At 38.6% G+C, this 22,541-nt stretch overlaps 1 protein-coding gene across 1 annotated transcript in view; it reads right to left on the reverse strand.

Annotated features, from left to right (window-relative positions):
* Positions 1 to 1,746: 1,746 nt before the first annotated feature.
* Positions 1,747 to 22,541, reverse strand: part of snx29 (sorting nexin 29) — a 270,132-nt gene continuing 249,337 nt past the window's right edge. Inside the window, 2 exon segments of the mRNA XM_037691628.1 lie at positions 1,747 to 2,143; positions 17,688 to 17,827. Of these exon segments, the coding sequence (XP_037547556.1) occupies positions 2,017 to 2,143; positions 17,688 to 17,827 (267 nt within the window). The 3' untranslated portion in view covers positions 1,747 to 2,016.

Here is a 22,541-nt window from a genome sequence, read left to right on the forward strand (position 1 = left end):
CAGCTCCAGGATCTCGGCAGTCAAGTACTTGAGCACCGCCACCAGGTAGACTGGGATGTATCCACGGCACCTCCTTTTCATCTCATTTGGGATTTGGGGCTGTAGTTGAGGTAACGTTTGAGCTTTTGAGATGTTAATCAGCTGCTCCCAGTTGTAAAAAAGAACACCTTGTTGTCATGGTTACGCTTTATAACAAATGTGCAAAAGAGGTTTCAGTAAAATTCCTTCCAGCTGCACAGTATCTGATACCAGAGGAATAAAATCATTAAAAAAGGTGATTTAAATCCAGAAAAAAAGAGGAATCAAAGTTTTCAAAAGCAACATCCCAGAATGAATAACGCCACTTTGAGCGGCACAATTCTAGAACCATTAGTTTGCAATATGCAGAGTTTGTGCAATGCATAACATGCATAGTATGAAATTAAAAGAATGACAAAACTTCATTTTTAAGTCACATCATGTGTTACAAACAAAATCTCTGAAACATTTAAGACGTAAACGTTGTCAATAATTCTCATTTGATCTTTTTTCAGTTTTATTTACTCACTACATTAAACTCCCAGAAACTTCCTGAGAGATGTCTACAATAAAACTCTGAACAAAACCTCTGTGTGAGTTGTAAAACAAAGGAGTGTTTTCTAGTTGCAGAGGGTCAACTCCGAAAAAACACTCAACTAAAAGCCTTGTTCATTTGCCTTGACAACAATGGCAAGCACCATTTCTTTCTTTAATTCAAGTTTTTTAAAGCCCCTTGAACACTCCTTGGCTGAAGTCAGTCTTTAGTTACTCTTGCACAACCCGTCCATCTGCACGAGCTTCTGCTCGCCACATGCTCCACCATTCAGCTAACAAGGAGCTTCAAGTGGTTAAAACTTTAAATCTGAAACATAATGTGGCAGAAACTAAAGGATGCTTTACACATTTTACTCTGATTGTTTGAATGATGTTGGTGTGGAATTCATTTTTATTTCTGCTTAAGTATGATAACTGAATATGTGGAAAGATGAGTATGCCACGTGTATGAAGAGGGGAAAAAATGGTTTGTTTATAAAATATAGCCATTAGTCAGCCTTTCTTGGCACACCCTGGGGGAAAAAAATTCCAAAACTTTGCCATCATAACCATTTTATGTTTTATTTTTACATATTTCTGCACATTCATTGGCTTTATTGATTATGCCATTGCTACTGTTTGCACGAGAGTGCGTGCGCGCACACACACACACACACACACACACACACACACACACACAATCATTCATTCATCATCATTCATTCCTTTTTTTAATTTACCTGCTTCATTTTTCATGGTACAACCAGAACCGGTCAGCAGACCATAAGACAGTCTTCTTTTTTCATATTGTGTAATTTAAAGTAGATTTTATTTTAATTCCCATAATGTGTAAGGTATGGTACACTTTCTGCATTCTTCTTGTAATAAAAGCCACAACAACATCATAACAGAGGCAGGAAAAAGAAATGCCTGCAGTGTGGTGGTCCACTGATTGTAAATCATTGTCTAAAATGTAATGGCACTAGAATGCTGACATAAAAGCTGAAAAATATTGTTCATGTTCCAAGACAGGACTTGAGTTTACCATTGCACACCCTTCCCTTCCTGCTTAGATCAGGAAAGCAGTGGTAAAACCCTGTAGGCACTGACCAGGATGCATTTTAACTACAAATCAAAGCAGCTTTAGGGGAAAAAAAGTCTTATTTCTGTTTGAGGTGAGTAAAAGCAGGTCAGAATTTGTCCGTGTGCAGTTTTCAGGGAGTGCTGATCTCAGAAAGGTAAGAGGTGCTGAATTACCAGGTGGTCATTGCCAGGTTAGTCAGATTCATCTGCTTCCTACTCAACAAGCCAGACAAGTGGCCCACAGAGTTCCACAGCCATTGACCGAGGCTCTCCATCCGCATTTAAGATCCATTTAATGCCCCACAGGCCCTTGCACCAAGTGAGTGTGTATGTCACAGTCCAAAGACAACAAATTGTTTTTCTTGGTTTTAATGCTATAGCTCAAAGGTCACCACTCTGAGGTTCAGGTCTGGCTTCCTGTGTGCGGCTGCGGCCCAGTCTGGGGAAGCGGGAAGAAGTCCTGGATCGAGGTGTTTTGGTCCCCCCATCATTCGCCTGGGGTGTGTCTCTACATGAGAAAGAATAACAAAAAAAAAAAAGAAAAGGGAGAAAGAATATTTGGTAGCAATGCATTGTACGGTTTGGACAAAATTTGCCAAGAAATAAAAATAAATTAAAACCCCACATAAACAAAAAGGTTTTGCCAGAATGAGAAAACCCAACCGTATTCTTGATCTGATTATTTCTCAAAACCGTCTAGAGTCCAGAGTGGATACACACAAACTCCCATAGACTGCAACTGCATTTATTTATTTATTGAATATTCCCCCACAGACCTTTCTCTTCAAAACTGAAAGAGAAGTGCATTAAATTTAGCAACCACAGAACCAATGGTAGCTGGTCTTAAAAGGCTTTATTCAACATTGCATCATTACATATGTAGAGTCATACGAGACAGGACGAGTCGGCATTCTGTCCTTAGAGACACTTAATTGACTGGATGGTAATTAAACCCCCTGTACTAATCAATTCTCCTTCCTGAGAAAGATAAACTTTGCATCTCCAAAAAGTCTAGATCAAAGAAAAGGGACAGAACTTTGCCATACCCCCAGGACAACAGAGGTGTGACCATCACATCAGAGAAGGAAGTTGAACAATTAGACAGAGCTTCAAACAGACCAACTGTTGTTTGCCTATATTGTGTGAAAACCCAAACTTACATCTGTGAAGAAATGGTGTTACTGTGTAAACAAAGTACAAAGTCATTGTTTCCCTCTAAACTTTGAGAGGAGGGGTTATGATCAAAAATTAATTCATGCAACTTGGTTTACACCCACTGTTGGTAAGTTACATTGATTACAATTTATAGACACCCCCTTTTTTTGCATCAGGTAAAACTGAGACGCAAGGGGAGGTGATGCAGTGTCTTGTTATTTTTCCAAAGAGCGGGTTTGGAGCTGCTGCGAGTCAGGCCCCTCCATTCTTCCATCTTGGACGGGACTGGCTGAAATGGAGAAAGTCTACCGAACTCCCTAAAACACCCAGGAATGATGAGGCACTGCCTTGCTGGATGAGGCGTGGTCCTGAAGGAAAGACATCCCTTTCAGTGACAGCGCGAACCGCCGGCTATAGCATTATCTTCCTTGTGGTAATGAGGACAGGACATCTCAGATAGGATAAAACATCTTCCTCCTGATGAAAAGGAATGACTCTCAGTGCCAACTAAGTTTCTAGACACTTTATACTTTACTTTATGAATCTAAGATAAATATCCTGATGCATACTCAATAATCCAGGTAGAAAAATCTAAAAAAGGTAAATCTGGTCCTCTGGACATTAAAAAAAAACAAAGCAAAACAACAAAAAAATGTAGAAACGTTTCGTCTTTCATCCGAAAGACTTCCTCAGTCTGAGGTGCTGTATTTAGCTCAGTCTCTTAAATAGCACCTTCTTAGAGTGGATCAACCAGTTTGCTGCTGACAACCAAAACCAGCTGATCACATGCTCAAGAAGGACCATCAGCCTAACAATGGATCATTAGCACACTGATGGCTGTTTACTGTTCACAGAGGGCTGAGTGATACTAGCAATCACAGCATTGTAAGAGGGGGACAGTTGAACATGGAGGCCTCCACCCCTGTTTAATGATGGACGATTTCTTTTCACAAAGATGGCCTCCTTTACTCCTTTCTCAAACTATCGTTCCTCTCTGTCCAGGATGTGAACATCTTCATCCCTGAAAGAGTGACCGCTGGCCTGGAGATGAGTGTAGACCGCAGAGTCCTGGCCTGATGATGTTGATCTTCTGTGCTGGGCCATCCTTTTGGCCAGTGGCTGTTTAGTTTCCCCGATGTAAGACTGATCACAGCCCTCCTGACACTGAACAGCATACACAACATTACGCTGTTTGTGCCGGGGGACTGGATCTTTGGGATGAACCAGTCTTTGCCGTAATGTATTTTGGGGTTTAAAAGCCACTGGGACGTTGTGTTTAGAAAATAAACATCTCAGTTTCTCTGATACTCCTTCAACATACGGAATGACCACTGGTCTGGGTCTGGGTTCCTCCTAATCTAAGATAAAGTTTACCTAAATTTTAGCATTAGTCCTAAATTTGAATAACATCTCTTCTCAAAGTTTTAAGCTATCTTATATTATTCTGAAATAATACTATTGGTTTATGCACTCATATTCCATACTTGACATAATTCCACACTGTTGATTATTGTTCACAAACGTGAAATAAACATTACAGAATTGTGATTTTAACTGACCGAGTTTTGTGGTTTTAATTCAAGTGAGGGGGATCGTAACAATGCCGAGAACCACTATTCCTTTGAACAAGGTCGACCCGCATTCATTAATTTACCATTTATTTATAGAGCACTTAAAACAGCGATAAGGCCAACCAAAGTGCTGTACAGACAGAAAAATAGGTAACGCACAAAGCAATATACAAAATGAAGTAAATCAGAATATAGACATAAAAACGATGAATTTGATTGCACACTTGTTAACGAGTTGTTCAGACCTCTTTATTTAAGTATAACTCCACACATACAAAGATGTTGTGGTTTTCCTTAGACTGTTCTCTCTTGTTGGGGTCACCACAGTGAGCAAACCCACCCAGAAGATTTGGAAAATGTTTCAGGCTGGATTCCCTACCTGACAAAACATGGTCTCAAACCTGCAGCCTCAGGACTACAAGACTGCTGCACTGACCACTGAGCTACAACAGCCGTCCCAATAAAGCACCTGGTTACAATGTCTTTTTTTTTTTCAGTAGGGCAAATAAAGAGTAATTAATAATATGTTAGGTTATTGAAAATCATTTTTGCAGTCAGCTACACATAAAACTTTACTCAGATCTGCTATTAATAGCCATTAAGTGATGACAATGTAGAAATATAACAAATAGTTACTGTACAAATTAAGATGTTTTTTTTGTTTGGTTACTATAGTTATTAAAAAATATTTTTAATATCCAAAATAATATGATCTATTAATTTCTTTTATACCATTGCCACAGGAATCAACCATTTCTGACAGCTGATGCTTGTCCCACAATGATGTTTAAGTTTCCCCATCACTCTCAGGGAAGTAATTTTGTCCACTTAGTGACATCATTGCCCTGGTTGCCAAGACAACTGTCTTCAGCACATGTGAACCATTGATCCCTGGGCCTGATAATGATGAGAATGAGTGAGAGGCACTTGCCAAAGGAAGGAAATGAAAGGAAAGGAGACTGAAAGCCTGAAGTGCAATGCTGTATTTTTCTCTCAATTGCCCTGATCTCCCCTGAAAAACGGTGAGGCCCCCCCCCCACCACCACCACACCTAACGCTCAGGATGAAACTGTAACATTGTAAAAACAACGTTAAGGTTAAAGATTTTCAATAAATGTCACAAGTGTTAAGAGGCAGAGGGTATTGGTTTATTGATGCCAAAGAGGCTTCTTTAATGACACACCTCAGCTGCAGGAGTTATAATTAAGATTAGATGGGACAACATGTTGGGAAGTTTTACTCCTTATCAAACAATGTGGGCTAAAAATAAATACTGACACTTTGACCAAAGATGCTGCCACTTGAGCCAATGTTAGCATAAGTTGCAGAAAAGGCTGAAATTGAACTAAAGACACTGTGTTAGGTTAAAAAACAGTGTGCAAAATGTTAAAAAAAAAAAAAAAAATTGGTTTGAGTGTAAGAGCATCCATTGTTATGGACTTTTTCCTGGTGAATGCATAATATGAGTCATTTTCTTCTGGCTTAAACTTAGGGTTAGTGCCACATATTCCCACATCTCTGCCACGCGAGGCTGGTTCAATTACATGCAGCCGCATGCACTTATACTGTTTGGATTTGCAAAGGTTGGCCAAACAGAGATGCAACGGGGAGTTATATCAGCAAAAATCATACTAAATTGAGGGCAGCCTGCAGAGCTGGAACCACAAGCCGCCTAGTTTATTCATATCAAACTGGGTAAATGTGGCAAATTAATTGGGCTTATAGATTTTGTTCTGGCTCTCAGCATGTTTTTGTCCCCCGTTTGGACATTATATTGATTTGTGCAGGATAATAACTTTCCCGAGCACTGTTGGAATATTAATAATTTGAATGCTGAAGAACCTAATTAGAGTAAACAGCTACGCAAATGGGAGTATGCATCAAAATGATTGCCCAACAGAAAAAATGTGTGTAGTAAATGGTACAATCTTAATAAGTTCCTTGCTCCACATTTCCTCTGTCACACAAACAGATATGGATAGTGTTGCAGGCTGCCACCTAAATAGGTTTTATGCTTTTTTTTATCATAATGCTCTTGACCTTAAGACAAAAGTCTACAAAACAATTTTTTTCTAATGCTGGGGGTCAATAATGTGTGTACCTGTGTTCTGAAAATTAAAAAAACGCAGTCAGGCGGAGCTGCATACTAAGTGGTGGCAAATCTAGAGAGAGGTGTGACCACGTCACTGTCCAGAGAGGAGAGGAATTTTTCAATGAAAAAGTGTAAAGGGACACAATGAGATTGTTACACATCAATGTGCTGGTCTCTGAGCAACAAACAATCTACAGTGCTGTAAATTCTGTCTCTAAAACTGACTTGTTCATGCTTACAAAAACAACGCTGGATCTCTGCAGTTAGTTAATTAATTAAGTTTCTGACATTGTAGTTTATAAAGTTGCCTGCGTCAGTGTGTGTATGAGCTAATATTTGGTGTGATAGAAACTGAGTCATCCCCAAAACACATTTCAAACAGATTGTGTGTCAGATTTGTTAAAAATTTGGTACTAAATGCTGGAATCAACCCCGTCTTTCTGTTAATATCTATAATAAACTGCTGGAGTTTCAACCCTGTCTCTGTTAATATCTATAATAAAATATCTCATGAACCACTAGATGGAATTTAATATAAAACTTGGAGAATAATCAATGGATGCACATTTACCCCTGATTACAGGGGTATTACTGGTACATTTCATTCATTAAACCTTCAAACAGGACTGGTTCATTACCCTTCACTGACCAAGTTGCATATGTATCTCAACCGTGCTAAAATCTGGTTCTGACTCGTGCTAAGATTGTGGATCAAACTACAAAAAGCTATAATATAGAGGGGGTGTATGTATTTTACTTTCAAGAACCTTTTTAGGGTAGAGTGCCTTCTCCGGGTCAGGGAGGAGGTCCTGCCCCAAGTGAAGGAGTTTAAGTAACTTGGGGTCTTGTTCACCAATGGGGAAAAATGGAGAGAGAGATTGATAGGTGGATAGGTGCGGCGTCTGCAGTGAAACGGGCACTGTACCGGTCTGTCGTGGTGAAGAGAGAGCTGAGTCAAAAGGCAAAGTTCTCAATTTACCAGTCGATTCATTGTTCCTTTTCTCCCCAGGGTGTCTGGACTCTCCCTTAGAGATAGGGTGAGAAGCTCAGTCATCCGGTAGGGACTCAGAGTAGAGCCGCTGCTTCTACACATTAAGAGGAGCCAGTTGAGGTGACTCGGGCATCTGGTTAGGATGCCTCCTGGACGCCTACCTGGTGAGGTGTTCCGGACACGTCACACTGGGAGGAGGCCCAGGGGAAGATCCAGCACACGCTGGAGGGTTAGTTTCTCGGCTGGCCTGGGAACGCCTTGGGATTCCCCCGAAGGAGCTGGCCCAAGTGGCTGGGGAGAGGGACGTCTGGATCTCCCTACTTAAGCTGCTACCCCCACGACCCGACCCAAGATAAGCGGAAGAAAATGGATGGATGGATTAACCTTTTTACAAACCTCCAGTGCATTCAACTCAACTTCTTTATGTATTTCACTTTTAATCTTTACCTTAAACAGACCTACACCAAATATTTTATAGTACTGAAAACTGAATGTTGCTCTTACTGAATGATAAAAGAAACAACTAATGGAATTATAAACACCGACTTCTAATTAGATAGATAATAAATAGATAGATTAAACAATTAGATAATCTGAACTGTACTGAGGGAGCTACAGTAAAAGCAGATATCCTTTTCTGGTCTCCACAAGCTCATCCAGAGAGACTCTAAGGCCTTCCCAGGCTCGATTATATGCAGATGACATTTAACTATATATCTCCTTGTAGCCCCAAGAGATGTCTAAGCTACAGCGCTTTCCTAGATGTTCAGACCATGTGGCTGAGTGGTTAGAACAAAAGTCCTCCAATACAAGAGTTGCAGGTTTGATTCCAGCAGCAGTCACATACTGAAGTGTCCCTGGGCAAGACACTGAACCCCTCATTTACTCCGATGTGTGTCCCATCGGAGTAAATGATCTAGTAAGCTGTACGAATGGATAAATGAGGGCACAGATTGTAGTGTAAAGCGCTTTGAGTATTTTGATAAGATAGAAAAGTGCTATATAGGTGCAGTCCATTTACCATTTACTTTATTAAAACAGGATGGTTGAGAACTTTATACAATTAAATGACGAAAAAAACTGAAATCCTCTTTTGTGCTCCAAACAGAGCTGTACTTAAGGTCATGGACTCATGACTTGGCCCCCTTTCAATGTTCACTAAGCCTTCTGTTAGCAACCTTGGTGTAACTTTCGACTCAGCTTTTTACATTGAATGTTTATGCAAAATTTCTGGTTGGCTCTTTCTTTGTTCATCTTAGAAATATTATCAAGTTGAGTTCCATTGCGTCAGGCGCATGACTGGAAATCATTATTCGTGCATTCATTTCATCACACCTAGACAACCATAATTCAATGTTTACTTCTAACAAAACCCCTTTAGACTGTCTGCAAATTGTCCAGAATGTTTCTACAAGGCATCTGACTAAGTCCTCTAAATACACGTCACTTTGCTGCTTTTTCTGGTTACACTGGGTCCCCTATAAATTCAGAGTTGGACATAAAGTTTGATTTTCAGAGCTTTTTATGGACAATCACTAGCATACCTCAGAGCTCTTTTAAATCCTAAAGTCCTCTAAAAGTTTTTGAAGTCCTGTGGTCAGGGGCTTTGTGCAATTTACCAAAATATAGACAAAAGGAGACCTGCTGCCCGCAGACTCAAAAAAAGCTACATAAAACTCATCTTTTGTAACCTGCTTTTATGTAATCACTTGTGCTTTTATGATTGTTTTTGTTTATGGTAAACACAAAAGATTTTTATCTTGAAATGTACTACAAAAATAAAGTTTTACTTACTTGTGAAATGTTAACAGAATTGAACCAGCTACCAGCCACTCTACTCCCTTAGCTTTAATAAAAATCTGTGCTACATTTAATGAAAGCTGTACTCTAAGTTTCATGTCTCCAATAGGGAGGAAAATTAAAGGAAAGAAAATTTGATGACAGGCACAGGTATAAAATGAAGCAAAGATTACTATTTTGAAGATAAATATTTCACTTTTCACTTCATGACATTTATGGGAGCGTTTTAATTATGAGCCACTTTTTATCAAATGTTGACCCAAGTTTTAAAAATCATCTTTCAGCTCCACTTCATTGCTGTCAGTAGGTCATACTATAATGCTCATAAGATGATACATTTTCTTGCCTGAGCCCACAAAGAAATCCCTAATTAGGATCATTATACAGATCACAACAATACCACATGACAATTAATAATGCTAAGAGGCAGAACTGCTGAGAACACGTTAATCTTTTTTACACAATAACTGCCATCTTGACAGTTACCACTGTAAAAAAAAATGCTTGTCTTTTGAATTATTTACAAAAATCACATATCTACTTTTTAAATGGGATGTGAAATTAACCAATTTATTATTGGTTATTGTCATTGAAGTTGTAGCAAATGTATGAATGGATGCAGTAGTGGGATTAAATCTAGCAGCACCGATTGGTTACATTTTTGTACTGACAAAATCTGATTTATAGAAATAAAAAGTCTGCAAACAGATTTGTTTCTACAGGCATCCATTTAAATCCATAAACCAGAAAAGTTTGTGTACAGTAGTCTCTCACTACTTCGCGGTTCGTTTTTCGTGGACTCACTCTATCGCGATTTTTCAAAGTAAGAGTGGACATGACAAACAATTGGCTGATTGATGGATGAGCCGCACGATCAGCATGGATTTTTTATTTAAAAGAAATTATTTTAAATTATTTAGCACCTGCTGCACCTTTGTGCAGCCCACACTACAGAAAAACCTCTTCCTGCAATTGTGTGCAGTCAACAGCTGAAGGAGAAGCTTCCTCCTGCAGTGTGTCATATCTTCGCTCTGCAGAGAAATGGGAGCGCTGGCAGATTGCAGAGAGCAGAGGTAGGGAGCTGAAATCATGACATTCTGTGCTCTTTTAGAGTGTTTAGAGTTTAGAAACATTGTTTAGAATATGGCAAAGTGGGAAAGATTTAAAACACCTTTATATATATATATATATATATATATATATATATATATATATAATATATATATATATATATATATATATATATACACATATATATTTCCTTCTTGCTCTCGGCGAAGGCGGACGCTTTTCCCTCCTGTTCCTTCCCTGCTCACCGCCTTCGCTGGCAACGCAAAAGGAAGTGCCTCTCAGTGAGGCTGCAGCCTCAGACACCCCGTCTACCCTGTCTATTGTTTGTTTGTGTTTCTTTGGATGGGTTGTACTGAAAAGTAATTTTGTTGTGCTTCTGTGCAATGACAATAAACCTGATTCCGATTCTGATATATAAATACTAAAATAAACTACTACTTACTACTTGTAATATTCCTACTTTGCAGTTTTTCACTTACCGTGGGGCTTCAAGGTATGGATCCCCTGCGATAAACGAGGGACTACAGTATTTATGTATGTGAATTAAGAATGTTTCTCCTGTATATGCTTCTTTTAGTGGACAACACTTTTCAAGCTGTTTAGCCTCATTTTCTCATTAGTAACTCCTACAGTTTAGGAGGAGAACTTCAGCAGTGCCAGTATAAACAGCAACAACAACAAAACGAGTGCTTCAGTCTGACACTGACCCTGTGCATTAATAATATTCCAGGAAAAACATTAGTGTTAACTTTTGTTTTAATATTTATAGGATAGAAAATGCATGTTTGCTGCTGAGTTACTGGCAGAGTAATTCAACCTCCTGGTAGCGGCATATTTTTATTGTTTATTATGCAATAACCCTAATTAGACATACTCATGTTCATGTTTGTGCTGATGTTCAATGTTTTTATGTTATGAGTGCTTAGTGTATATTTAGTTGATGTTTTTCTTAGTTCATATCTTAGATGTTATTACTGTTTTTCTTATACATTTTATTGTTGGATGTAACTGGGACCTTGTGTACATAATTTCGCTCCACCACATGTACCACATGAGGTGCGAATGACAATAAAGAAACTCTGACTCTGATTATTTTTTAGTCTTTGTTAACTCTGAGTTAGATTTGGTGAAAGTGCATTGTTATAGTTTTTAATAAACCTGTTTGGGTGCTGACATTTTCCTTTTTTGTTAGCAAATTAGTCTCAATAACTGACATGAAAACTGTTTTGATTTTGTTGTATTGTCTTGCATTGAATCTCACTGTCAAATGCAATTCATATTGTCAAGAGACGTGCATTTCAAGTGAACTATGAAGTCAGTTCTCATGACCTAAAAGAAGGTTAAGAGCAGTACAAACCACAGATCCCAGAGTATGTGTTCTGAAAAAGCAAGAAAGGTTTATTTACTGAAACAAATCTATATAATAGTATGTAACAGTGTGTGGTCTTTCTAATGTACTATGTTTTAAGAGTGTGAAATCCTATGAATTAAGACTTAATGTTGAAGAAATTATAGAGCTTAAATTAAGAGATTATAGGGAAAGCTTATATTGAAAGTGAGTTAACTTTAAATGATTAAGAGTAAATTAATTAATGTTACTGACTAAAAAGTGAAGAGAATCAATGGTCAAAGGTCAAGTTCACAGCTTAATGTTCGTGTGTCAAGTCACCATAGGAAGTGGAAGTCTGAACTGATGGCCAGGCCAGTAAGAAGAAAAAGAGGAAGCTATCTGTAGAAAACAGGAACAAGTTACCTTAAGTGAAGAGGCTCTCTGCAGAAAAACAAGAAAACAGACTTAGTGGCAGTCAAAGATAATTTTAGCAATGACAGTGATGTTGAACATGTGATCTGACGTTGTAGAATAGTCCGTATCCAGGACTGTTGCTATGCAGACATTACGCAACGAGCAGACAAATGTATAAAAACGCTCAGCATTAACAATCGGGGGGGCTGAAGCACTTGGAGAGTTTTAAAGGACAGTTCATTGACACATTCAGTAACTAAAGGGAACTAGGGCTGCAACTAACGATTATTTCAATAATCGATTCATCGGCCAATTATTTTTTCCCAATTAATCAATGGATTGGCAAAAAAAGAAGAAAAAAACAATGTTTTAATTTCCACACCTTTATTCCAAAATTGAACATTTGACTGACATAGCAATTCACACAAAAAAACAGTTTGCTATTTGACTATTCTCTTAGTAAAATATTGAATAATAAAAAATAAGTTAGTCAAATAGCTTAAAAAAAATAAATGTACACAAAATTATATACAAATGCAGTGTTTCCCCTAGTTAACTTGCTATGGCGGGGTGCTCATCTCATTAATGATTTTTGTTGAGGGGTGTGGGACAGAGACATGTCCGAGCACAGCTTGTACCAACAGTTTTTGAGCGGGGGGGGTTCAGCATGAGGGAAGAGGAGCCTTTAGCTTTTAACTAGAGCGCCTGTATTACACGTTGCTAGCTTAGCGTGAAACGTTTGAGTTTTGCGCTCTTTATACAGACAGTTTTTGAGTGTGTGTGGTGTTCAGCTTGAGAGAAGAGGCAGCGTGAGTGCTGCCTTGAGCATTTTAGCTAGAAAGCCTGTATTTCGTGCCACTTGCATAGTGCTACGTCAGTGCTGGGTGGTGGTGGTGGGGGGGGGGGGTTGTGGCGCAAGTTTGGTTTGGTAGGCGGGGTGCTCAGTTCTGTTGATGGGGTGGGGCACCCCGCTTGTATAATGGTAGGGGAAACACTGAAATGTATGCTTTATACCTGCACAATATGTAACTACTTTGTAAAATGTGTCCTTGAGGGAAGAGTGTAACCTGGATTAAAAGTGTGGATTATTGTAACCTGGATTAAAAGTGTGGATTATTGTAACCTGGATTAAAAGTGTGGACCATTGTAGTGAAGCCTTCGTCTTCAACCATCGACAGAGGCCTCATGTCAGTGACGATCATGTTCAGGATGCTTTCAGTGAAGACAGCTGCTTGTTGTGGTGTCCATGATGTCTGTCCATCATGAAGGCTGTCATTGTTTGTTGTTGTTTTCTGGAATGAGAGTAAATATGTATAATATATTATATTTACAGTAACTCAAGGACTGGTAAGATGTTGTTTCACTTACAGTGTTAGGTTCAGGCAAAAGTAGCTAAAAGAGCAATTAAACACACACACATATATAAATTACTTAATTACACACATTTGAGTAGATTTAATAAATTACTTTAATTCCTGTTTAAATGCAATTCACCCTGTCATACCTGCAGTGTCTTCAGACTTTGCCAGGAATTAAAAGTTGAAGCTTAATCATTAAATTATTATCTTTGTGTTTGATTTATTTATAAATCACATTTAAACACTGCATGTACCAATAAAATAAAATAAAAAGTAACACACATACTCTATCACCGTCACTAATCAGCAAACAAACAAGCAGCATCTTCAGCTACAGAGAGACTGACGTTACGTTTTCTCTCTTGGAAACAGAACAATGTGTTAAATTGTAGAGACTCACCTGCAACACATGACAAGTTGTATCAGCTGTTCAGCTCCTTTGTCCTCCTCGTAATTCCGACATGTTTACCTTTCATCTCCGTGGTTCTCCCGTGTCGTGACGTCACTTTTCAAAGCTGCATGTTTCAGTTTTTATCTTTGTGAAGAGCTCCCACACTTTGGAGGACTTGGGTCGAACAGTTTTCGCTGCGTCGGTCATTTGTAAAATTTACTTAATTTCCTTTGAAAACAGCCTCTGCTCTGCTTCCTCCTCCCCCCTCGCTCTGTTCAACTCGTGCTGCAGAGGTTTTTTTTTTTCAAACTTTATTCAGTCAGTCAGCATTGACAATGCACTGCCCGTGAACAAAACGGCTCAGAAGCGCCGTGAAAGACGCTTAATCGCGCGACACAATGAATCGATAATGAAATTTGTTGCCAACACTTTTAGTCATCGATTTTTATCGATTCGTTGTTGCAGCCCTAAAGAGAACTTGAAGATCCGAAGAGAAGAAGAATTTTTCTCAGCTCAGCCTGGACCTGAAAGCCAACTCAAGTTTCCAAGATTGGATTTTATTGAATGCAGTATGAAATATTCTTCAAAAGCAACTGAGGGATGCTTGTCACCAGTTTCATCAGTCAAGGATCCCCTTTGACAAGGGGTCTTCCAGAAGAGATGGTATGACACATACTAATAGCTGTCCTAAAATAAAATAAAATAATCAAAATTGCTTATAGCTATATACACCAGTAAAACGTTAGGACTCTTGAGAACATTTTGAGTTATGGGAATTTACATGTCATATTAAATTTGGTATTTTAAAAGTCTTAATACATTTTAGGAGAGTTTCCCCATTTTTGCTGCATTATGGGATTCTGAAGTTGCTTTTGTATTTTTTGATTTTTCTCCCTTTTGTTTGATGAAGTTTTTGAACACACTTTAGATTTTGACTTTTTTGATTTTTCAAACTAAACTTAATTTTTGATATTTCACTCCAGAGGATTCTGGGAACACGAAGTAAACTTCTAGATGTCGGCTGACGGCTCATCGAGTCCAGTAACGATCTTGGGTTTCTGAGTGTTCTCTGGGGTCTCGGAGCAGCAAAAGTCTTTCCCTGAACCTAATCACCTTACCCTACTTTGGCTCAACGGAGTGAGGATTAATACATTTGTATTTTTCCTCAACTGAGCTTATGGATTTATAACTCTCTGTTTTTGTTCATTTGAGCTTTGGGGATTTACAACTCTGGTTCAGCTCATCGGAGCAAAGGAATTACAACACGATCGGACAATTTACCCCTCGGACATGAACAATTAATTAACATGAACCCCTTTCAAGCAACATGTGGACTCTTAAATACTGATTTTGCTATGTAACCCAATGTAATCACTGTTTTGAATTCTGCTATAACGCTGTTCCCCTGCAAATCATTAATTAAACACAAAGCATGAGAAATTAAGAAAGTTCAGGATCATTTTTGTCACCGTCTCATGTTCATGAATTTTGGATGCCTGGTTCAACTCAACAAGTAAAGGAGGTTTTAAAAGGTTACTAAGCTTTGAATATTTAAACAATACCCTTGAGTCCTGTTCCTGGATTCTAAAAACAACCAGATCGGTGAGAATTGCAATTCTACAATGAGGAGGAACGGCTGTTAATGTGAGTTTCCTTGTGATCAACGACTCAACTTCAGCTACTTAATTAGATGAATCAATGGGTGAGATAAGGGTGTGACTCACAAATGGAGGTCGTTAACAGCCTGGGTAAGTCCTTCTCACATACATTCTAAGTTGAACTAGTCTACAATCACTTTGGGTAATATTCAAGTTATAGATAGAGTTCTTATACCCCTTAGAGGAGAGGCTGCAGTGGAGATTTGGCCATAACCAAATGGTAGCTCCGCTGGGTAGAAAAAAACAATATCAATCTCATCAAATCACGATTAATGGCATTTATCCATTTTTGCTGCTCATGTATCTGCACTGAATTGATACGTATTGTATCGGTAATTAACCAGAGATGCACTACTGTACTATTTAAAATTTGAGTGGCCTGTCTTGCTTTTAGACCACAATTAAAAACTGTTCTATTTTTTAAGTAATCTCCTCTGAAATGTTTGTTTACTTTCAGAGTTCAACTGGCAGTACTCACATCGACCTCAATCAAAAGCCTCAAACAAATTAGTTGGTCTGAACTAAATCAAACACACTGGGTATGAAAACATCTTACCAATCCTGAAACACAGTGATTGGAGAACTAAGGGCAGCACTTTTTTCCATTACATGGTACAACATGGTTCTATTACCCAGTGAATCCCCTTAGCCTTCAATATTCTCTGCACACAGTACTCTCTCAATATAGACATGATCAGTTATTCATTATTGCAGAAGGTTTGAAGCAGTGAGTGCATGTTTATCAAGCTACATTCAATTGTTGTGAGAACTGTGATACAAAGCAAAGTAACTGAAAAAAAAAAAACTGCACCCACTTTCACAACAGTTAATTTTTTGCTCAAACTAAAAAAAACTACTTAAAGCTTAAAAAAAGCATAATCGGAAAATAAAACCTGACACATGGTGACTTTTGACAAAGGACAAAGTGAAAAGCTTTCATTTGTATCCAGTATTCTGTTGCATTTAATGAGTTGACTCAAATGTCCCCAGAGAGAAGATGACATTACAGGCGGACAGTGTGACAGATCACGTACACTGACTGATGGTGGTAAGTGGAAACAGATGTGAATTGTGAGAGAAAATGACTGAAACATTTCATTTTTAGATGCCGCTCTGGTTGCTAGATGAGAAGCTAAGGCATTTTACATTTGTGTGTGGGCACGTAATTGTGAAAATAAAAACTTTTATGTCCTGTGAGTGAAAATGAACCCAAAATGCAGAAGTTTGTTGATGAGACTGACATTAATCCTCTTTGCATCTGATAACAACTACAACCACAACAGTTGCAACAGCTAAACATCTGTGCAAATGTAGATTAAAACTGTAAAACTTATCAAAATAATTAAAACTGAGTGGTAATTTTTTCAAGATGTTGAGTCAGCAAAATATCAGTTTTCTGCACAGACGAATGATTCCTTTTTAAGTGCCTGGTGTTTTTTGAAGGAATGCAAATGCCCACCACTATTCATGGCAACTTTGTACACACAATGATTACTTTCTGAGAGTTTCATTAAAATTGGCACAGATATTTTGCTAACAGATCAGGGTTCACACCATGCCAAAGTTTGAAACAAAGACGTCATGCAATGAGTAACACTTCTTTGTTGACAATGATTCTCAGCCCAATTTTAGCTTAATATCTGTAAAGATTGAATGAGTTAGAGCCATTTTTGTGTTTATTATTATTTTTTAGCTTTTCTTTGGCTGTGGTGGCCATCTTAAAATGGATTCACTTCAAAAGATAATCAATCGCAGATTCAATTATCACTTCCAAAAAGTTTCAATAAAATGTGTCTCGGGGGTTCATGAAATATTCTGCTAACAGTCAAATGTAGACACACACGCCCACTCCACCCATGCACACATGTAAAACCATTAATGCTCATTTTGCTCCTTTCTGCAGCAGAGAGAGACCAGAACAAAGTTGATTCCACCATATTTGAAATTGTTGCTGCTAAGAAAAAAATTAAAATCTACCATGAATTGCTATAAATTTGTAAATCAAGTTCCAAGCATATTTAAAAATCTCTTTGCTAATATTACCTTGTTGATCCCTTGCTTAAATGTTTCACAAACTCATGGATGTACAAAGCCCAGTATATACTGACGTCTTAGACCATGATATATAAAAGCAGCCTGACCCTCACCTGTGCACACAACAACACATGCTCACATCAAAGGCGTCTGTCTGTGTCAAACAGGTCAGTGTGAGTCCACTTACTGACAGAAAGGCAGCAGAGACAGCAGGGTCTCTTTAGTGGGGTGGGCTGTGAACTCCGGCAGCGCCTGGATCAGTTTGTTCATCACCATGCGAAGGTAGCCCTGTAGATGCTTCCTCCTTTCCTCCACAAACTTGGCATCCTGCAGACATGAAGAAACAACCAGAGAAGAAGGACGGTTAAATCTGTGGTAAGCAATGCTTTCTGTGATTTCAAATTAATTGAATATAGCCAAAGGTAGTTGGAACAGGTAGGGGTCTGCATATGAAGTACAATAGTCCCTTGTTTATTGCGGGGGATCCGTACTTCAAAGCCCAGCAGTAAGTGAAAAAACGCAAAGTAGGAACAGTAGTACAGGTGGTAAGTAGTAGTGTTTTAAACCCTTTCCACACTCTTGCAATATTCTAAACAATGTTTATAAACTTTAAACACTCTAAAAGAGCACATAATGTTATGATTTCAGCTCCCTGCTGGCCACGCCCTCTTCTCAGCTACAGAGCGAGATCAGCTGATCAGCTGAAGCTGCAGGAGGAAGCTTCTCCTGCAGATGTGGGCTGTACATAGGTGCAGCAGGTGCTAAATAATTTAAAATAATTTATTTTAAATAAAAATTTCATGCTGATTGTGTGGCTCATCCATCACTCAGCCAATTGTGTGTCATGTTCAATACTATTTTGCAAAACCGCGATAGAGCGAGTTCGCGAAAAATGAACCGCAAAGTAGCGAGGGACTATTATACATAAAACAGACCCACATTTACACAGTCAGTGTAGAGGCAGAGGCTCAGAGCCACATGGCCCAGCGTTAGCATGGCTACTCAGCATCCACCACAACCCAGAACAAAGCTCGGGAAAAGTTTTACTTGCTTAGCACCGGAGCAAAGAGCCATCATGTGAAGGCGACATCCTGTTCTTAAAAACTGCTTTGCATTTGATCTGAGATAATATACTGTAAGTTTTATTTGATTTGCATTAAAAGAAACATTTGGGTTTTCGGTGTGAGAAAAATTAAGTGTTTGTAAATATTAAGGAAAACATGTTTTTTTATCCCCGTGACCCAAAATGGAATAAACGGGTAAAGATAATGGATGGATGGACGTTTTTTTATATAAAATATTGTAAGTTATATGACTATTTAAAAAATTTATTCAAAATGATAGTTCTGCTAACAAAAGAGAAAAATGACTGAAATTCACTTTTAGTTGGAAACAATATTATAAATACTTGTTGATTAACGTTTAACATATGAACTTTACCAGGACTTTCTAAATTTGTTTTCAAAGTTAAATTGCACTAGTGATGTCATTTATATATGAACTCCTTGAAATACTATAAAGAATAAATAAAATATAGAATGCATTGCTCCTAGAAGGCAAAAACTGGCTTAGAAAAACGAGAGACGATGCCTCCAATAATAAAATAACTTGAAAACAATTTATTTAGAATATTTCTGTCATTTTATTTCAGTTTTCAGTAAACTAAAATGTTGGAAAGTCTCGGTGCTTAATTGGCAAATCAAACAATGCCAGAACGCAAATAACGGGGATGGGGGAGGGATTTGGAGGTCCTTCCCCAGAAAATTTTGAATAAAGTAGATGCCATTTCCTGCGTTCTGGTGTATTTCAATGGGTTGTTAAACATCTACGTTTACTTAGATTTGTAAACACTTGATTCAATAATTATTTTAGAGAGCAACAAATAAGTAGCCTGACCAACAGCTCTCCTAGTGTGAATAGAGCACACTCCACTTCCCTCAAGCATTCTAACTAGGGATGGGGTCGATCCGATCCAGTATCGGTATCGGCCTCCGATACCAGCATAATTTACGTATCGGATTTTCCGATACTCCTGCCGATATTTCCGATCCATGATGCAAGTTGGCTTAAAACTATGGAATGGATTTCCTGAACGGCGGCGTGTCTCATGAACCCAGAGTAATAAGACCCGCCTCACATCCAGGAAATCCAGTTCATAGTTTGCAGCCAGCTACAACGTGAGGACTGAGTTAGCAGCACTGTGGCTAACAGCTAACAAACTTTTCATCTAAACATGTCCGCTGTGTGGAAGTATTTTACACTAAAAACACCACAAGACAGCATCGTGCAATGTCTGCAGAGCCATAGCAACACATTAAACCACGTTAAAGTTAGTTTTACGTTGGACATTCGAGCTTCGTGGCTTCAGCGGGGCAGTACTCTTTGGTCAAACTGAAAGAGGCGACTCGACACCGGCCAGCCGCGTCCAATCTGCCCCGCTCAGTCTGCCCGTCTCCGAGGAGGGACAGACTGAGCGGGGTAGATTGGACGTGGCTGGACGTAGCATTGAACCCCGCACCCCGAGGGGCAGAGATTTTTTTTAAGGGTAGAGGCGGAAATGCTTACTTGAAGGAGCAGCTTTTATGTGACATTAGGCAGCTTATAAGTGGCTGTTACGTGTAAAATTTGTGTTTAAGCAATTATTTTCAGATTACATATCCAAAATAGGTTTTATTTGTTTAAAGCAGTGAAATTTGTTCATAATAATACTGTTCATAATACTGACCCTACCTTAAAGGATTTTTTATTCCATTATTCCATTTTCATACTATACAAAACAATCTGGCTCAACACAATAGCGTAATTGCAACAGTTTGTACAAACATTAGGCTGATGAGCTTCTGATTCAGACATCATTCTCAGCAAACACTCATGTTTACAATAACATCAACGAGGACACGCAGCTTCCTGAATTAGTATGCACAAACTGCAGTAAGGTGTTGTGAAAATGTTTATTAAGAATTAGCTTCAATGCACAAAGAGGGGAAAAACAGTCCAGAGGCTCTTTTCATGCATCTTAATACACAGACTAGACAAATACAAGTCCCGTTTCACCAATGCTGTCATGTTTTTATAGAGATCACAAGTTTACAGACTTTTGCCATTCCAGCATGGAGGATGCTCACTATCTCAACTATGAGGAGCTCGCCTGCGTTGAAAATGACAGTGTCAATGAAAAAAATCTAGGAAAACACAAACCAAACTTGAAATTGTCAAAAGATATGCTGTTGTTCTCAGACCAAATGGAGAGTTTCGGGTTATTCTCTCATTTGGCTCTTGTACCTGCTAGACTTCAGGAAAACATCTCATTACTGGATGAAGGCGAGCAAGATCCATTTCACTTTAGCTTCTCGTAACAAGATAAATGTTTTGGAAAGTGTTTTTTTTTTTCATGTTCTGAAATGTGTTGGAGCTGACTGTCAGCTACTACAACATCACATAGCTTAATATCTGCAAAACTGACTAAGAGACACTTCTGTGTTGGCTAATGTTAATTAGTTGTGGTGGCCATCTTGACTTGGGTTGGCTCCAAAAGTTCAACAGTTGAAGATGTATCTCTAATACTTAATTTCGGAGAATTTCATTAAAATCTGTGCAATGGTTCATGAGATATTTTGCTAACACACAAAAATGATTAGTACCACTTTTCGGTGGCGGGAAGTAATTTCTTAATTGGGATTTTATGTACAAACGTGCACAGGTCTGGTTGGAGGGTGGTTAGATGAATGTACTTTAGTGAAAATGTTGGAAACTTAATTTGGGAAACCAAAATGCTTGTTTAATTTGTAAAAATATTGATAGAATGTTTATAATATTTACCAGTTTCAATGCTATAACCAACATTTTTCACAAGTTGAAAAATAACTAAAGCAGGGATGATGACGAACGAACTTCTGCTGAGTCAGTAACAACGTGTCCTAACAAATCTGTCTAGAAAAAGTGGTAACAAAAGTTTTCACACATGCATATTCCACTCGCAGGCACAAGAGCTGTCGTTGTCAGCAGATCTTTGACATTATCTTTTTACATTTTGCCCATTTGAGCAAAAAGTTAGTAGATGGCATGCAGCACAGTGGCCACAGAGGACTTTAAATGAGTTAGAAGATAAATGAGATAAGAGGTTCACTGTAGCGCCAATACTACATATGTACTCAGAGTTTAAGAGGACAGAAGTGGATAACTACCCTCTAGTGCATGCTGGGTAAAACAGACTGGGTAGGAGTGGGTAAGTTTAGTGTGTCAGATTACACAGGGCATGCCTTGGTGGGTTTTATGCTAAGTCAACACAATAAAAGGGACACAGAGAAAGCTTTTACAGATTTTAGAGAAGTAATGACACTAATGGACATCACAACAGATTCAGCCCATTGTGGAAACAGAGAGGGGGAGTGAGTAGGCCAGGTTTTGTCAGAGGAGAACCTGCTGTGATACATTCATGTCCGTGCAAAGATAAATATGTCCTGCCACATCTATTTATATACAGCTTAATTTTGCAGCAATCTGAACATGTAATATAAAGTAGTCCTCTGCTACTTGGTGGTTCGTTTTTCATGGACTCGCTCTATCACAGTTTTTCAAAGTAAGAATGGACATGACACATAATGGCTGATTGATGGATGAGCCGCACAATTGGCAATGATTCTTTATTTAAAATAAATTATTGTAAATGATTTAGCACTTGTGTTTAGTCCACAGCTGTGGGAGAAGCTTCCTCCTGCAGCTGATCTCCATGCAGAGTAGAGAAGGCCAAGAATGGCAGAGAGCTGAAATCATGACATGCTGTGCTCTTAGAGCGTTTAGAGTTTAGAAACATTGTTTAGAATATTGCAAATGTGGCAAGGGTTTAAAACACCTCTCTCTTTCTCACTCTCTCTCTCTCTCGATGGATGGATGGATGGATGGATGGATGGATGGATGGATGGATGGATGGATGGATGGATGGATGGATGGATGGATAGATGGATAGATGGATAGATGGATAGATGGATAGATAGATAGATAGATAGATAGATAGATAGATAGATAGATAGATAGATAGATA

Source organism: Nematolebias whitei, chromosome 17 (assembly GCF_014905685.2).
Source record: "Nematolebias whitei isolate Nwh7 chromosome 17, NemWhi1, whole genome shotgun sequence".
Taxonomy (NCBI): domain Eukaryota; kingdom Metazoa; phylum Chordata; class Actinopteri; order Cyprinodontiformes; family Rivulidae; genus Nematolebias; species Nematolebias whitei.